The sequence below is a fragment of the Glycine max genome, chromosome 14 (genome assembly GCF_000004515.6).
Source record: "Glycine max cultivar Williams 82 chromosome 14, Glycine_max_v4.0, whole genome shotgun sequence".
Classification (NCBI taxonomy): Eukaryota; Viridiplantae; Streptophyta; class Magnoliopsida; order Fabales; family Fabaceae; genus Glycine; species Glycine max.
The window spans coordinates 32,500,233-32,515,645 of NC_038250.2; the positions used below are offsets into that span (position 1 = coordinate 32,500,233).

The following is a 15,413-nucleotide window of genomic DNA, read 5'->3' on the forward strand; positions in this document are numbered from 1 at the left end:
TCTGAAATAATCATTCCATAATAAAAAATAATTATTTTCAAAAAATTATTTTAGAATGAGATTTTTTTTATTATAAAATAATTATTTTGAAAGTGTATATATATTCTGAAATAGTTTCATTCCATATTCCAGAGTAATTTTTTCAGAACTCTTCCTATTCCAAAAACAATTGTTCCAAAATACATGTATATTTCCGAAATAGTTATTTCCGAGTAATAATTTTCTTATTCCAAAATAGTCACGCGAGAAGTTTCAAACAAAAGCTTCAAATCAACGATTTACTTTTTAGGGACATTTTTTGTCCATTCAACTTCCCTTGGTGGTACAGGATTCAAATGTATAACACTTATATGTTGATAAAAAAATAAAATCCAATTCTCACGTTTTTTTTTTATGTAGATATTGTACTTAGCCGTCCCTTCTATGGATAACCTATCAAAGAAACTAACAAATATTAGTTAGGTAACTTTTGTCTAAAAATATATCATTTTAATAAGAAAAAAAACCTTTTAAATAGATTATTTTTTAAGAAATTATATTTTACAAAATTATTTTACATCTCATTCATCAGAATTAACATAATACATACTTTTATAATATATAAAAATATATATTATTTTATTATCTTATTGTTGATTTTGACAATTTAATAAATAATCAAAGTGATCAATAAAATCAGATAGTATATATATATATATATATATTTGGATCAACAAAACAGTAATCAACAAAATTTTTCTTAAAAGGAATATTAAATGCTGATCCACAAATGATCATATTGCATCAAAGAGTAAAAAAAAAAAAAACTCACCAACCTTAAAATATGATGCTTCATAACAAATGTTGTAGCATTAGTATACAAGTGTATAACTATGAGATCGGTGCCTTTACAAGACGGACTAAGCTAGACGACTGTAAAAGAATGGTCTAAAGAAACTATGAAAGATAGCATTTTAAAGATCTTTGGCATCTGGCTGGCGGTTAATCATGTGAGAAACCACAAACTTGAGTTCATTTATTGCAGCTTGAACCTGATAATCATCTTGTTCCCCCTGCCCTGACCATCTTAGAGCATCTGCACTCAATCCATTGTATTCAAATGCAGCAACGGTAGTCTTCCGGGAAGTGGCAAGGACCTTCTCCAAGTCTAACTGGGACAATGGTCTGGGAGCCTGAACCATGAAAAAGTAGTCATTGTCAGAAGCAGCCATCAATACAACTGTTCATTTTCATTTTACGGATAACACACTGCTATTGCCACTTCCATCCACCGGTTACTTAATTGCAAATTAGAAGTAAAGAAGAAAAGATATTTCTTCAAAACTAGAAATATAATAGTAATAGCTGACATCAATTGATATTTGCACAAATAAGCAATCTCATTGACCAGACACGCTAGTCCATGCATGCAAACATGACTCCAGGCTGAGGTTCATAGAATAGTTTAAAATAGATATACTCAACATTCAACATAGATTTATTCTTTAGTTAGAAAACTAGATATGAATATGCATTCCAGACATTTCAGCTCTAGATATCATAGTACCCAATGTTACAAAAATGAAAATGTTGAGGTAGGTAAAGGAGAAAGAAGATAACGATGAATCACTCACAGAAAAACTTCTCCCTTTCTTCTCTTCGTCCAGCAGTTCTCTAATTGGAAAATAGGCAGCTTTCTTGCAGAGGTCAAATAGATCCGAACCAGTGTAACCTTCACATAAGTAAGCTATATGGTCAAAGTCAATGTTTTCTTCAACCCTCTCACCCTTCAAGATAACCTTCAATATGTCAGCCCTCTCTCTTTGGTCTGGAATACCAATTTCAAATGCTTGAGGAAGACGTCGAAGTATTGCTTCATCAAGTTCTGAAGGACGATTAGTTGCAGCAAGGACCATAACTTGAGCATTCTCTACACACACAGTAAATTATAAGTCATCACAATTAAAAACTTTTGACTAATAAGTACAGAGAATAATGCTAAACAGAGCTGCATCAATTCACGGTATCTTGCAGCATATTCTAAATAATTATGCCTCAGAAGAGAAGTATATAACACGTTTAAAACTTACGATCAGTAGTAAAGCCATCCCATAAAGCCATGAATTCAGTTTTCATGTTTAACAAAGCCTCATGATCTGTTGTACGACGCTGACCCAAAAAGCTGTCAACTTCATCAATGAATATGATGGCAGGCTGGAGCTTATGAGCTAGGCTAAATATGGCAGTCACTGCAAAAGAGCAGCAGCACATCAATGGTAATACAAATCAAAGACTTCACATAATAATTCAGATTGTGGCTGATAATGTCTCAATATGGCTCTCAGCGGTATTAATTATATGCCCAAAATAATACAACAACGTCCACCAAAGTTGTCAAACTCAGATCCTAAATAGACAACAGAGAATCCGGAAATAGTGAGATCATGACATAAGGCTCTACTTATACAGAAAACTATATTCATGAATGTGTGTGCGTAACCAATAACACAGATAAAGTATAATAACAATAAATCACAATTTATGATTATGCACAAACCTTATAACAAAAGTAAGGATTCCAAGTTTTAACCAACCAAAGAGAATAACAATACAACACTAAACCCCAGCAGGAAATAATGAGAACAAAATTGAAGGGACACAATTGAGAAGCAGCACCCACAACAAGGAAACTCAATGTCAAATTGTCTGAAAATTGATTTCCAACTTGTATTCTATCCCTATAAACAGATGCAGTACAGAAACAACAAATATGGGAACATTTTCCCATTTACAACAAATAAATCTGATTTTCTCTAAAGACAACATGGCAGAGGCTAAAGCAATCTCTTCTCCCGTGGTTGCCAGCAGCAAACTCTCCAAGGAAGTTTCAGATCCTTTACCAGATGATACTCTTTAAAGATCCAGTGTCAGTGCCTTACAATATGCCATCATAACTCCCGTGTTAGGATATAAGGAGAAGGGAAAGTTATTTAACATAGTTAGACCATTAATAAGTTAGTTACTACAGTTAGGATATTGATCAGTTAGTTAAGGGGTTAATTAGTTCGATAGAGGGGTTTATTAGATATAAATAGGGGAAGAAGGATAGGAGAGAGGGAGATCTTATCATTTGTAGATTGAGCATTAGCTCTTTGTGAAAGGAGAAATCCTCTATGAAGGGAAAACCTTCGAAGGAGAGTTTTCTCTCCTATTTTCTGTTTTTTTCTTACTAGTCAATAAATCCTTTCTTTTCTTTGTCATTTCAATTCTTGGTTCCTAACAATTGGTCCGATCTGCCAGATCCAAGTTGTACGATGGAGAGCAAAGTGAGCACTTTGGAGAAATTGGCCAGCGAGCAGGAAAGGTGATTACAGACCTAAAAACAGACATGGATCTCATAAAAGAAAGATTGCTGGACATGAGGCAAATCAAGGAATTACTTCTTGAATTCAAGAAAGGAAAGACGCCTTCGGATGGTGGGGAAAACTCGGTCAACAGAGACAAGAAGGCGGAAGAGAACAGTGACAATAATGGGTCTAGAGAGGACAGTGAGGAAGAGGAACCCAATTATCATTCTTACAAAATCAGCATTTCAGAGTTAAAGCATGGACGACTAAAAAGTTCAAAAAACATTCTTGAGGTTAAAAGGGAGGAAAGCATGGAGGAGGAGCAGCCCTCTAAAATCAAGATCAAGAAAACCATTGAGGGAATTAAAGAGGCCAAACAGATGCTACAATTGTTGATCGAGAAAAGGGGAATCAGTCTTGAGTTTGAAAAAGAGGACAAACAATCCATGTAGACAATATCAACTTTGCAGTTGGGTGTGTGGGTAACAAAGTCACCGCAAGACAGTGATTCAGTAAAAGCCCTTGAGTGTTTTGCCAATAAGAGAATTGGCGCCCATCGTGGGGAGGAGCTTGGTGTCGAAGACAAAGACTCAAAAACCATTGATGCCGAGGTAGTAGAGGAGATCAAGATGGAAGAGACTGAGAATTTGCAGCAGAAAATGCAGGAACAAGAAGGGGATTTCTCAATTATCATAAAAAAATTTCATTCTTGGGTAGTAAATGTCATAGAAGTTGAGGGTGATAATGGTTTCTTTATGAAACCCACAACCATGGAAATTGGGATTATATGGAAACTGATTGCGCCTACACCATCACTAGACCCTTCAGATGCAAGCTCACATACGATCCTTAATGGGTTGTCATCAGCAGAGCTACAACTTCTCAAGGAGAGGGATGGGTCTTCTTTGTTGACAAAGTTAAGGAATTTAGGCATGTCAGCTAAACTGCTAGACACCAACCCACTTGCAACAACTAGTAAATCATCGTCTGAGACTCTGAGATGCTAAGGGCAATAGAGTCACTACAGGAAAACAGGAACTACTTTGCAGCAGTTCACAATGAGAAGAGAAATCCAAAGCTAGAGCTACTCATTTGGAAAAGGCCAAAGAACTTTATACCAGAGTTCTGATTCAGCATTCTTCTAATTTATATGCTGCCAATGGTGCTGAGGTATTCTTAGTGGAAAAGGGCCATTTTTTGATGCATCTAAGGATATCTTTACAGAGGTTCAAGAAGCTGCCAGAGGTAGTGTTTTTGTCCAGATGCCTGATGTGAGGATAAATCTGGCACATGTTTGTTTTGCTCAAGGGAATTTTACTTTGGCCGTGAAAATATATCAAAACTGCTTGCGGAAATAACACAAACTCTCAATACTTCTATATTTAGCTCATACACATTATGAGGCTGAACAGTGGCTAGACTGTACACAAACTTCTATATTTAGCTCATACACATTATGAGGCTGAACAGTGACTAGACTGTACAAAAACTCTACGGAGAGCCATGCATTTGACACACTCGAACTATACTTTAAGGTTTGATGCAGGGGTTGCAATGCAAAAGTTTTAGCATCAACACTACAAAAGGCAAAGAGGACTGCAGACAAGGTGAGAGCAACTGTTGCTGAGTTGCAAAATATTGTTCGTGTATTTAGTCAGTTGTCTTCAGCTTCCAACTTACATATTCATGGGTTTGATGGGAAGAAAATTGACACTCATGTAGGATACTGCAACCACTTACTTTTGGCTGCTAAAGTTCATCTTCAAGCAGCTGAGTGTGAAGAGCAGCAAATAAGACAGAGACAAGAACTTGCTTGTTAGGTTGCATTGGCTGAGGAAGCCCAGTGAAAGGCTGAAGAGCAAAGGAAATTTCAGATGGAAAGGAGAAAACTTGAGGAAGTGTGTCATTTCAGTTTTCAAATTCCAACCTTGAGGACAAGGTTGATTTTTAGGATATAAGGAGAAGGGAACAAAGACTTCCATTTTATGTCTAAGGCTCTTGAAGCTCACTAGTATGTTCTGAAGTGCATTCTTTGCTACCTCAAGGAAACTCTTTCTTGGTGTCTTCACCTTCTGCTAGCATTTCCTCACTCTCCTATGTCTCATGACACTTACTGTGATGCTGACAGGGCCTCCAATGTTGGTGGTGGTCGCTCCACCTCTGGTGCATGTGTCTATCTTGGCACCCAATTTAATTTCCTGGTGGTAAAAAAAGTAGCTAGATGTCACCTACTCCAGTGCTGAGGCTGAAAACAAGAGCTTGGCTGATGCCACTGCTGAAATTATTTGAGTCCAAACTCTATTAACTGAGCCAGGTATCAATCATTTTGTTCCTTGCCTTTTCGTTGATAATATAAATAAATGAGTACAGTGGTTCTTGCTCACAATCCCATTTTGCATACCCACACAAAGCACATGGAGCTTGATCTGTTTTTTGTTTGTGAGAAGGTCTTAAGCAACTGACTTCATGTTCTTCATGTGCCAGCCACTGAGCAATGTGCTAACATCCTCACCAGGGCTCTCTCTCGGTCTCTCCCACTCACTTCACTGCTTTTAGATTCAAGCTGAGTAGGTGATCCCTTAGCATCACACACCTCTTGAGCTTGCATGGGTATTAGAGTATCACGTAAGAAAGCTTAGTTTCTAACTGTTGTTAGTTAGCTTTAGATCACCATCGTGTTGGGCCTAATAGTTAGGTCATTGGGGCCTTGTAATCAAGGCAGCTATAAATATCAGAACCCTCTAGTTTGTAACTAAAACTTCTTCAGTATTTTTTTCCCTATAATACCCCCTTAGCTAGATGATACTTAAGATGAGTGCTTCATTATGGTCTTCTAACTTTGGCTACAGTCTCCAGTTTTGTTTCTCCTTCCAAAAGCGAATAATAGCAGGAAGTGCTCTTCCATAGAGCACCTGAAATGGTGTAGTAGCAGTCAATGCATGAAAGGTTGTGCGGTACCATAATTCAGCCCATGTAGCCAAATAGACCAAGTCCTCAGTTGTTCAAATGCAAAACAACATTGATAAGTTTCCAATCAGTGGTTTACAACTTCAATTTGGCTATAAGTTTGGCGATGATATGAAAAAGACATCTTTAAAACTGTTTCCCATAGTCGAAATAATTTCTTCTTCTTAATGTAAGGAGGATAATTAGGCATTGTCTTTGTGTAAATACTTTTTTAGTAATTAGGGATATTAGTAACTCCTTTTACTTATAACTATATATGATATCACCCAGTTCATAATTCGGATACACAGTTTCTTCCTATGTTCTTCATCTTCTCTTTCTAAAGATAGTATCACAGCCTATGCCTTTTATGATGCTGACTGGGGTTCCGATGATGATCGCATATCCACATCTAGAATTAGTGTGTTGTTTCTTGCGTCAAATCTGATGTCCTGGTGGTCTAAGAAGCAGACTCTCTTTGCAAAGTCCAGTGTTGAGGTTGAGTACAGAAGCCTCGCCTCCACTGCATCAGAGGTCCAATCCTTGCTCAAAGAATTACAGGTTGCCAGCTCAACAACTACCATTTACTGTGACAACTGGCTTTGAAACACAATCCTGTGTTGCATTTTCATACAAAGAACATGGAGTTGGACGTCTTTGTCACGGGGAAAGTCGTAGCTCAGTCTCTCATTGTTCTTCATGTTCCAGGTCAGTACCAAATTGCAGATGTCCTTACCAAACCACTCTTGAAGCTCAGGTTCACTACTCTTAGAGACAAGCTCAAAGTTCTCAGTGTTCAACAATCACCCTGAGCTAGTAGGGGGAATTTGAGTATATTAATGTTAACTCCATTCTTTACACTGAGTCAGTTACAGCTATTACTAGGGCTGTTCAATTCAAACTGAACAGTGTTGAACTGTTCTGAACTGCAAATGCAGTTCCCCTGAACCGAGCTGAACTGTCAAGCAGTTCAGGCAAACTGAACCCAACTGTTTTAAAGGTGCATTGAACTCGATTGAACCAGTTCGAACTGAACTGTTATGAACTGTTCTGAACTGCTCCAAACTATTCTGACGTGCACCAAACTATTTTTAAGGGGCCTTTTTTGTAGAAATTACTTTTTTTTTTGCTTTCAATTAAAAAAATACCACATTGTTTTAGTTTGGCTTCTCATTTTTACATTGATTTGCGTTTGAATAAATAATTAATGAATTTTTATATGATTGTGATTTTTCAAATTGCTATGAACAAAATATTAAAGATAAGTTTGAGCATTTTTTAAATTATAGGTTTTTAAATTTATGATCAACATATTTGAAAATTGCTTATTGAGGCCACACGTGACACTATTTGCCTCTAAGTGTTGCATCTTATTTGGCCAACTAATTGTCATATTTAGGTTGATCTACATGTGGTTCATATATACTAAAAAGATGAAGAAACAAATGTGTGGCATTATTTCATTCTCCTGATTGGTGTGATTCTTGCTTTTCTTCGCGTAATGGGAGGGTAAGGTGGAATATTGTATGTTGGAGTGGAGCAGGAGTTACTAACATGAGTGGAGAGGGGTTTATTTTTCCAACTCTGATGAGTATCAGTTTGGGAGTGCACTGAATTGCTTTTTTTAGCAGTTCAGTTTTATGGTTCAGTTCAATTTTTATTTAAACAGTTCAGGTTTTTTCAATTAATTTTGATTCAGTTAACTATAGTTCAGTGCAGTTCAGTTTGTTTTGGCCACCCCTAGCTGTTACTATTAGAAGTTAGTTACCTTTCCGTTTCAATTAGTTAGAAATGATGTTATGACAGATATATATAGAGAGCTCCCTTGCATACTGTATTTTACTCAGATAATCAATTATACAGTTTTTTCACTTTTACATTTTCTGTCTGTCACACCATTCTAACATATCAGATGTTGAAACTACTATAAAGGACTTTATTTTCTTCAAAGAATTGGACACCTAAGAGAACACATTACACATTTGATAATAATCCAATCTATCTACCATATATTTTTCAAGCAAAGAAACTAAGCTGAAACTATTCTAATCAATTCTGAACACAATAGGAGAAGGCTGATGAGAATCATGAAACTGGCCTAATACAGGCTAAAGGCCCAAGTGGAGAAGGACGAAGGCCCAAGTGGAGAAGGACAAAGCCCCCGAGTGGAGAAGGATGAAGGCCCAAGTGGAGAAGGATGAAGGCCCAGAGGCAGAGACACTATTAAGACTATTAATTGTTGCTGAAGGCCCAAACTAATTTGAAGGCTCAAGTTAAATAAATTTTTAGTTATAATTTATTTTTATTCTAATTTTGGCCCAAACTGTTTAGAAGGCCCATGTCTATTTTTATCTTTTTGTTCAGCTACACTATAAGTATTGGTTTTTGTTTTGAATAAAAAAAAACTTTTGGCATTTTGATAAAATTTGATGAGAGTTTCTCTCTGGGTTCCTTGTTGAACCAATCTCAGACTTATCAAGGTAATCCTTGTGGCGTCTGTCCAGACTTATCTTCCTTCACCGGAAGTGGCGTCTACCCTGACTTATCTTCCTTAACCGGAAGTGGCGTCTACCCAGACTTATCTTCCTTCACTGGAAGTGGCGTCTACCATGACTTATCTTCCTTCACTGGAAGTGGCGTCATCCAAACCTTCGTAGCCTGTATCAAACGATCCGCTCCTACTCAGGTTCGCATCATCTGGTATCAGAGCTTCGGCTCTTGATACAGGTTCTATCTTATCCTATTATTTTTCTTTGTAATTTGTCCTGGTTCGTGTTTTGTCCTTGTTCTGTTATTTGTTTTTCTTGTTTGCGTCTTGTTGCGTTCTTGTTTGTGTCTTTGTTTCGTTCTTGTTCTTGTCACGTTTGTGTTCTTGTTGTTGTTCTTGTTTCTAGTGTCTTTCAGACTTTGTGTCATAAAAAAAAATTGTTTGGGTTCTGTTTCAAGTAAAAAAAAAAAAGTTGCAGAAATTTTGAAAAAAAAAAAAGAGAAGAAAAGAAGAGAAAAAAGAGAAAGTGGGTGTTTGATCTTTGAACACGAAATTGAGGCAGTTAGAGGCTTTTTTTGGCAGAAAATCGTGTACCAAATTCCCTTATCTGGATTCTCCTTTGAATTCTGAGCGTTTTGATATATAGTGGGCCTCAAACGGACAACCGTAGCAAAAGTTATGAGCATTTGAAGTTTACTTGTCATATCTGTTATCTTATCTGTTATCCTATCTGTTATCTTATTTGTTATCATATCTGTTATCCAAATTAAATCTAATTTGTTATCCAAATCTGATCTATTATCCAAATCAAATCAAATCAAATTTTTTATCCAAATCAGATTTGTTATCCAAATCTAATCTGTTATCCAAATCAAATCCAATTTGCTATCCAAATCAAGTCCAAGTTGTTATCCCAAATCAAATTTGTTACTCTGATAATTATATTGTCTTTCCTTTTATTTTATATTACCTTGTGTGTCTAATTCGATCCATCCAGGAACTTAAGAGGGAGTGAGTGGTAAAAGGCAAGAGTGAAAACATCACACAAAAGCCTATATTGAGAGCATCAAACACGAGTGAACTACCATTAAAGAGAGAAACACGTGAGTAGAGTGTGGTGAGGTCCTGAATTTTTTTTAATTTACTGCAAAATTCTTTGTTCCTTAATCATGGCAAGAGCTGGTGACAATGGTGGTGTATATCATCAACTGGACGAATCTCAACGCTTATTTCTGGACGCGTGGACTACACAAATGCAACATTTGTTGAACCGTAACAAAGAAAAGCCCTACAGACGAATAGCCAAATCTTCCTCGTTTACTCTTAAACCTCTATCCCCTAGAGAAGTGTGTGATGACCAAATCAGAATGAGAGAAAAGAGAGAACAAGAGAAAGAAAATAGTGAGGCACCACAAAGGAATATGAAAAAGAAGAGTGATACACCAGAGGAAAAGAGTGATACACATAAGAGAGAGAGAGTGATACACATGAGAGAAAATTTAATTATTTTGCAGAGGCGAGTGAAGTGAGGAAAGTGTTACCTGCTCATGAACCACTCAATCTACAGTATTGCAAAGACAGTAAAATTTCTACTGATAATTCTAATGAGTTTACTATTTCTATTTCTCCTAGTGTTCAACCATTATTGCAGGAATTTAAAAATGTCTTTCCTAAGGAGATTCCTCATGGACTACCACCTTCAAGAGGCATAGAACATCAAGTTGATCTTCTCCCCGGAGCTTCATTGCCTAACAGGCCAACTTACAAAAGCAATCCCCAAGAGACTCAATGTAAGGATGCATATGCCAAAGTTGAGTATGTGAAAAGATTGTATGACCAAGTGAAGGTGCAAATTGCAAAGAAGAATGAAAACTATGCCAAGCAAGCCAACAAGAAAAGGAAGGAAGTGGTACTTGAACCCGGTGATGATCCTGGACATTTGAGGACAAATGTTTTCCAAGAAGGAGGGAATGATGAGAATCATGAAACTGGCCTAATACAGGCTAAAGGCCCAAGTGGAGAAGGACGAAGGCCCAAGTGGAGAAGGACAAAGCCCCCGAGTGGAGAAGGATGAAGGCCCAGAGGCAGAGACACTATTAAGACTATTAATTGTTGCTGAAGGCCCAAACTAATTTGAAGGCTCAAGTTAAATAAATTTTTAGTTATAATTTATTTTTATTCTAATTTTGGCCCAAACTGTTTAGAAGGCCCATGTCTATTTTTATCTTTTTGTTCAGCTACACTATAAGTATTGGTTTTTGTTTTGAATAAAAAAAAACTTTTGGCATTTTGATAAAATTTGGTGAGAGTTTCTCTCTGGGTTCCTTGTTGAACCAATCTCAGACTTATCAAGGTAATCCTTGTGGCGTCTGTCCAGACTTATCTTCCTTCACCGGAAGTGGCGTCTACCCTGACTTATCTTCCTTAACCGGAAGTGGCGTCTACCCAGACTTATCTTCCTTCACTGGAAGTGGCGTCTACCATGACTTATCTTCCTTCACTGGAAGTGGCGTCATCCAAACCTTCGTAGCCTGTATCAAACGATCCGCTCCTACTCAGGTTCGCATCAAAGGCCCAAATTGTGTTTCATCTCATATTAAGCAAACTTGAAAAGAAATCATGTCCAGCAAAGTCAATAGTCTGAATGACAAGGTTTTATACAGAAGGAAAAATAATCATTGGGTATTGAATGGAAGGTAAAAAACATTGTGTACACACCGAGTTTCTGGGCATCTCCAAACCACTTGCTCATCAGGTTTGATATCCTGACATTAATGAAAACTGCTCCAGACTCCTTAGCAATAGCTTTGGCAAGCATGGTCTTCCCTGTGCCAGGTGGTCCATACAAGAGGACACCCTTTTGTGGCCCAAGAAGCTTACCATGAGAAAACAAGTCAGGTCTTTTTAAAGGCAGAATAACAAGCTCAAACAGAGCTAGCTTAATAGTTTCCAGTCCCCCAATAGAGTTAAACTCCACATCAATGTTGTCAGGATTGATAACATCGCATGCTATGACATCCTGTACAAGATAAAGGGCACAAACTTAAAATAATATTAATCGTAGTCCCTACTTTTAACAGAAAACAAGAAAATAGCTCTTTTGAAATAAAATAATGCAATAAATCCCCAAAGGTATGTAAGGAAGTAAAGGAACTAGTATTTTTTTTTCTTTAATTTATGTATTTTAATATAATTCTGTTTTCAAACCAATTCCTTCTTACACACAGAAATTGGTCAACAATAGTAAAAGACTAGTTCCAGAAAACTTTTCAGAAAAGTAGCTCATGAAACTAGAAATCCAACTTGGAATTGCAAATGCTGATAATAGAAGTGATAAGATAATATCAGAACCACCAGTTATATTTTAAGTCAAAACTACAGCTTAGCAACATAAGAGCACATTATTCCGTTCCAATTATTGTTATCAAAATTATGTTCTGACTTGTAGAATCATCAGCTTTTAAATATGTTCGGAAGGCATCTTCAATGCAAATCCAAGCTTAGAACATGATTTCTGATCTCCAGGCAGTGGTTTAACAAAAATAGAACCACCTATCCAATACATTACACATACATTATCAACTCTCATGCAACAAGACCTTTCCCACCCATGCACCTATTAGGCATTCAATGGGAAATTGTTTCACAAACCACATAGTACAGCTACAGAATCGTGGAACTGAGATAAAGATTGCATAACTAATCTGTAGAGAATATGAAAAAAAAAACTAGTATCAGTTGTATGATACATAAAAGTAACCGATTGGCACATCCAACAAGACTGAAGCCGGTAACAACAAATTCAAATATGTCCCAATACAGATGACAGGATTCTTCATTACCCCAATTATATTTATGCCTTAAATACCTTAGCGAAATAATGGCACGGGCTGCAAATTGCCAAGCAATGGAATCAAATAACACACCAATCCCAGTGCATAATAAATAAAGAATCAATTAAAACAGAATTAATTAGTTGCATAAACGTGAATAACCTAGCCCATGCTTTCTCACAAACATTCGTTGAATTGATTTTGCTATCTATTGCCCTTTGGCAATGATAAAGAAACTAATTTGACAAATAATGTCACGTTTAGATAAACTTCTTCTCCATAAACACTAAGAAAAATAAAATGAAATAAATTTTTCCATAAGGTAAAATTAGTCCATGCATAAGTTAAAAAATCAGCATTTAGAGAAGCTAATATGAGAGAACTTTTACAAAAATAGCTTATGCATAAGCATAAGTATAAGCTAATTTTAGCTAATGAAATGAGATTATTTTTATTTCCTCTCTTCCTAATTACTTACTAAATAAGCCAGTTGGCATAATAACTAATTCCTAATTACTTCTTAACTAATTTCTAGCCGCTATCACTTTATAGGAAGAAGTTTATCAAGCAGTAATGCATATTCTTGTCTATGATACATGTGTAAAATGATTAAAAATTAAGCAAAAAAAGAGTATAATTAAAAAAAATTATATAATAATTTACAGTTAAAGTATTGAATGATAAGAAAGATGGGGATATTATTGGGAGGGAACTATGAAGCACAGACTCTACCACGGACACCGGCCACGACACCCACGATTAATGTCTAAAATATAGAACATGGCGACACTGCATACACCTACAAAGAGACTCTAATCAAATAAAATGAGTAACATATAACAAAATATTTAAATTGATGGTATATTAATCAATCTTTTATGTTTTTTAGTATATGAACTGTGTAAACGTATATGCTTAAGTATGAAACCAACAAAAAATTATTTTTAAATTGAAAACCTAATAAAAAGTGCCTAGCAAGTGTGAAACAAGTTTCCGTGTGTCTGTGTCAGAAACATGTCCAACACAGCAACATTTTAAACAAGGAAAGTGTCGGTGCTTCACAGGGAGGGAGAGAAAGGGTACTTTACCTCATAAGGGTTTGTCTGAACTAGAGGACGACCGAGGCGCTTGGCAATCTCTTTTTTGTGCTGAAAGGCCTTTTTCGAAGCCTCGCGATTCGGGTCGAGCTGTCGGAGGCCCACGAACAAGACCAAGCAGCTCAGTGCTGCGCTTGCTGCATACAGAACCAACTCTTGCACCAACTTCGACTCTGCTAAACGACCCATATCTTATCTTATGTTTCTTTGACTAATACGTATTAGTAAAGAACCGTTCACACTCGGGCCTTTTTATTCTTTGTTCTTCTCTGAGCAACACACGAATGGAGGAGGGAAAGCATGCGGATTAGAGTTAGACGATGAATAGATGATTCTCGAATTTTAGCCGACTTGCGAGCTTCAGGAGAACCTGTCCGGAATTTGGTTATATTAATCGACAAAAATAAAAATAAACGAAACAGTTAGTACTTAGTAGATTAGTTATTATTTAATTACCCATTTATATCTTTTTCTAAATTTATCATTTTTAATCTATATAGTTAATAAGCGGATTTTTTAATCTTTAAAATTTATATTTTAATTTTCAGAAGGTCTTTATTATTAAAATTCTTTAACTAACGGAATTAAAAAAAATTAACGACAGAATCTTTCAAGAATTAAAATGTAAATTTCAGGAATTAAAAAAGTCACTTATTAAACTTGATAGGAGTCATAATTGCCCCTCAAGTTTGAACCTATTAGGGTTCTTATTATCACTCTAATAAGCCAAATCAGTTTCTGCTTATTAAGTCCATATTAGTTTTCTATTGGCAGACTAATGAGATCACTAAATTAGATCACTTATGTTGGGTCCATCTAAATATAAATAACTAATATAAATGATAATATAATATGTGGCCCATATTTTTTAATTAGGACATAAAAAAATACTAACAATCTCCCACTTGAACTTCATATTAACCTTAAACATTTATACCACAAAATTCTTTAACCACACAACTGTATGTTATTTATAGTAGAAATTCTTTAAATTAATACTCGATAAATTAATAAACTCTCTAAAATAATAAATTTGTCCGGTCCCGACTTGGGCCAACGTAAAAAATTGAAAAACTTGATAAAATAATAAGATAATAATTTTTCGTGAGATCCCTTTATAATTTTCGGTCCCAAGAAAATCATAAATTAATAATTCATAGAAACTGAAAAAAATATATTACACTCTATTGAAATATGATTCAATAGTTGTTTGTTTTCCTTTAAAGTTCAAGTCTATTTGAAGCTCATCTCTAACTTTTCTTATTGCATCCAATAGCTCAGGTGTTATATTTTTGTATTGTATCCTAAAGTTGTGAAGAGTGTTTGTGAAGAGTGTTCGACGCCATAAGTGCTTCCTTTTGCGTAACAGGCTCCAAAGACACCGTATCATCTTCGTCGTCATCCTCTGCATTGTTCTCTGCGTTATTGATTTCCAATGCATATGAACACAGTAGTTACTAATTTACGTTGAGTCCCAAGATTCGCTGCAACGTAATTCTAAGAGGCATAGACTAATTTGTCTTTTTGTTTGGTATGTACAATATATTTACTTAAAAACTATTTAAATTAATAATTATTAATTTATCGATAAATTAATAACTCTCTAAATTAATAAATTTCTTTGGTCCTGACATTATTAATTTATAGAGTTTTAACTGTACTTTTGGACTCCTCTTTAAACAATCTTGTCCCTCTCATATAGCAACAAGGAGCCACTATTGTT

The 15,413-nt window shown here is 35.8% G+C and overlaps 1 protein-coding gene across 1 annotated transcript; it reads right to left on the reverse strand.

Moving 5' to 3' along the window:
• Positions 1-816: 816 nt before the first annotated feature.
• LOC100791694 (outer mitochondrial transmembrane helix translocase) lies at positions 817-14,110 on the reverse strand. The gene is made up of 5 exons (XM_003544673.5): positions 13,682-14,110; positions 11,479-11,779; positions 2,070-2,228; positions 1,614-1,909; positions 817-1,172 (listed from the first exon to the last, which is right to left on the reverse strand). The coding sequence occupies exons 1-5, from the start codon at positions 13,877-13,879 to the stop codon at positions 954-956; spliced, it is 1,173 nt and encodes a 390-aa protein (XP_003544721.1). The 5' UTR covers positions 13,880-14,110; the 3' UTR covers positions 817-953.
• Positions 14,111-15,413: the final 1,303 nt, after the last annotated feature.

Coding starts and splice junctions, on each gene's coding strand:
- LOC100791694 (XM_003544673.5), bottom strand. CDS start 13,879: ATGGGTCGTTTAGCAGAGTCGAAGTTGGTGCAAGAGTTGGTTCTGTAT. Junction 2,229..11,478: donor TGGAGATGCCCAGAAACTCG/GTGTGTACACAA, acceptor GCTCTTTTGCAG/TGACTGCCATATTTAGCCTA. Junction 1,910..2,069: donor GGATGGCTTTACTACTGATC/GTAAGTTTTAAA, acceptor CTGTGTGTGTAG/AGAATGCTCAAGTTATGGTC.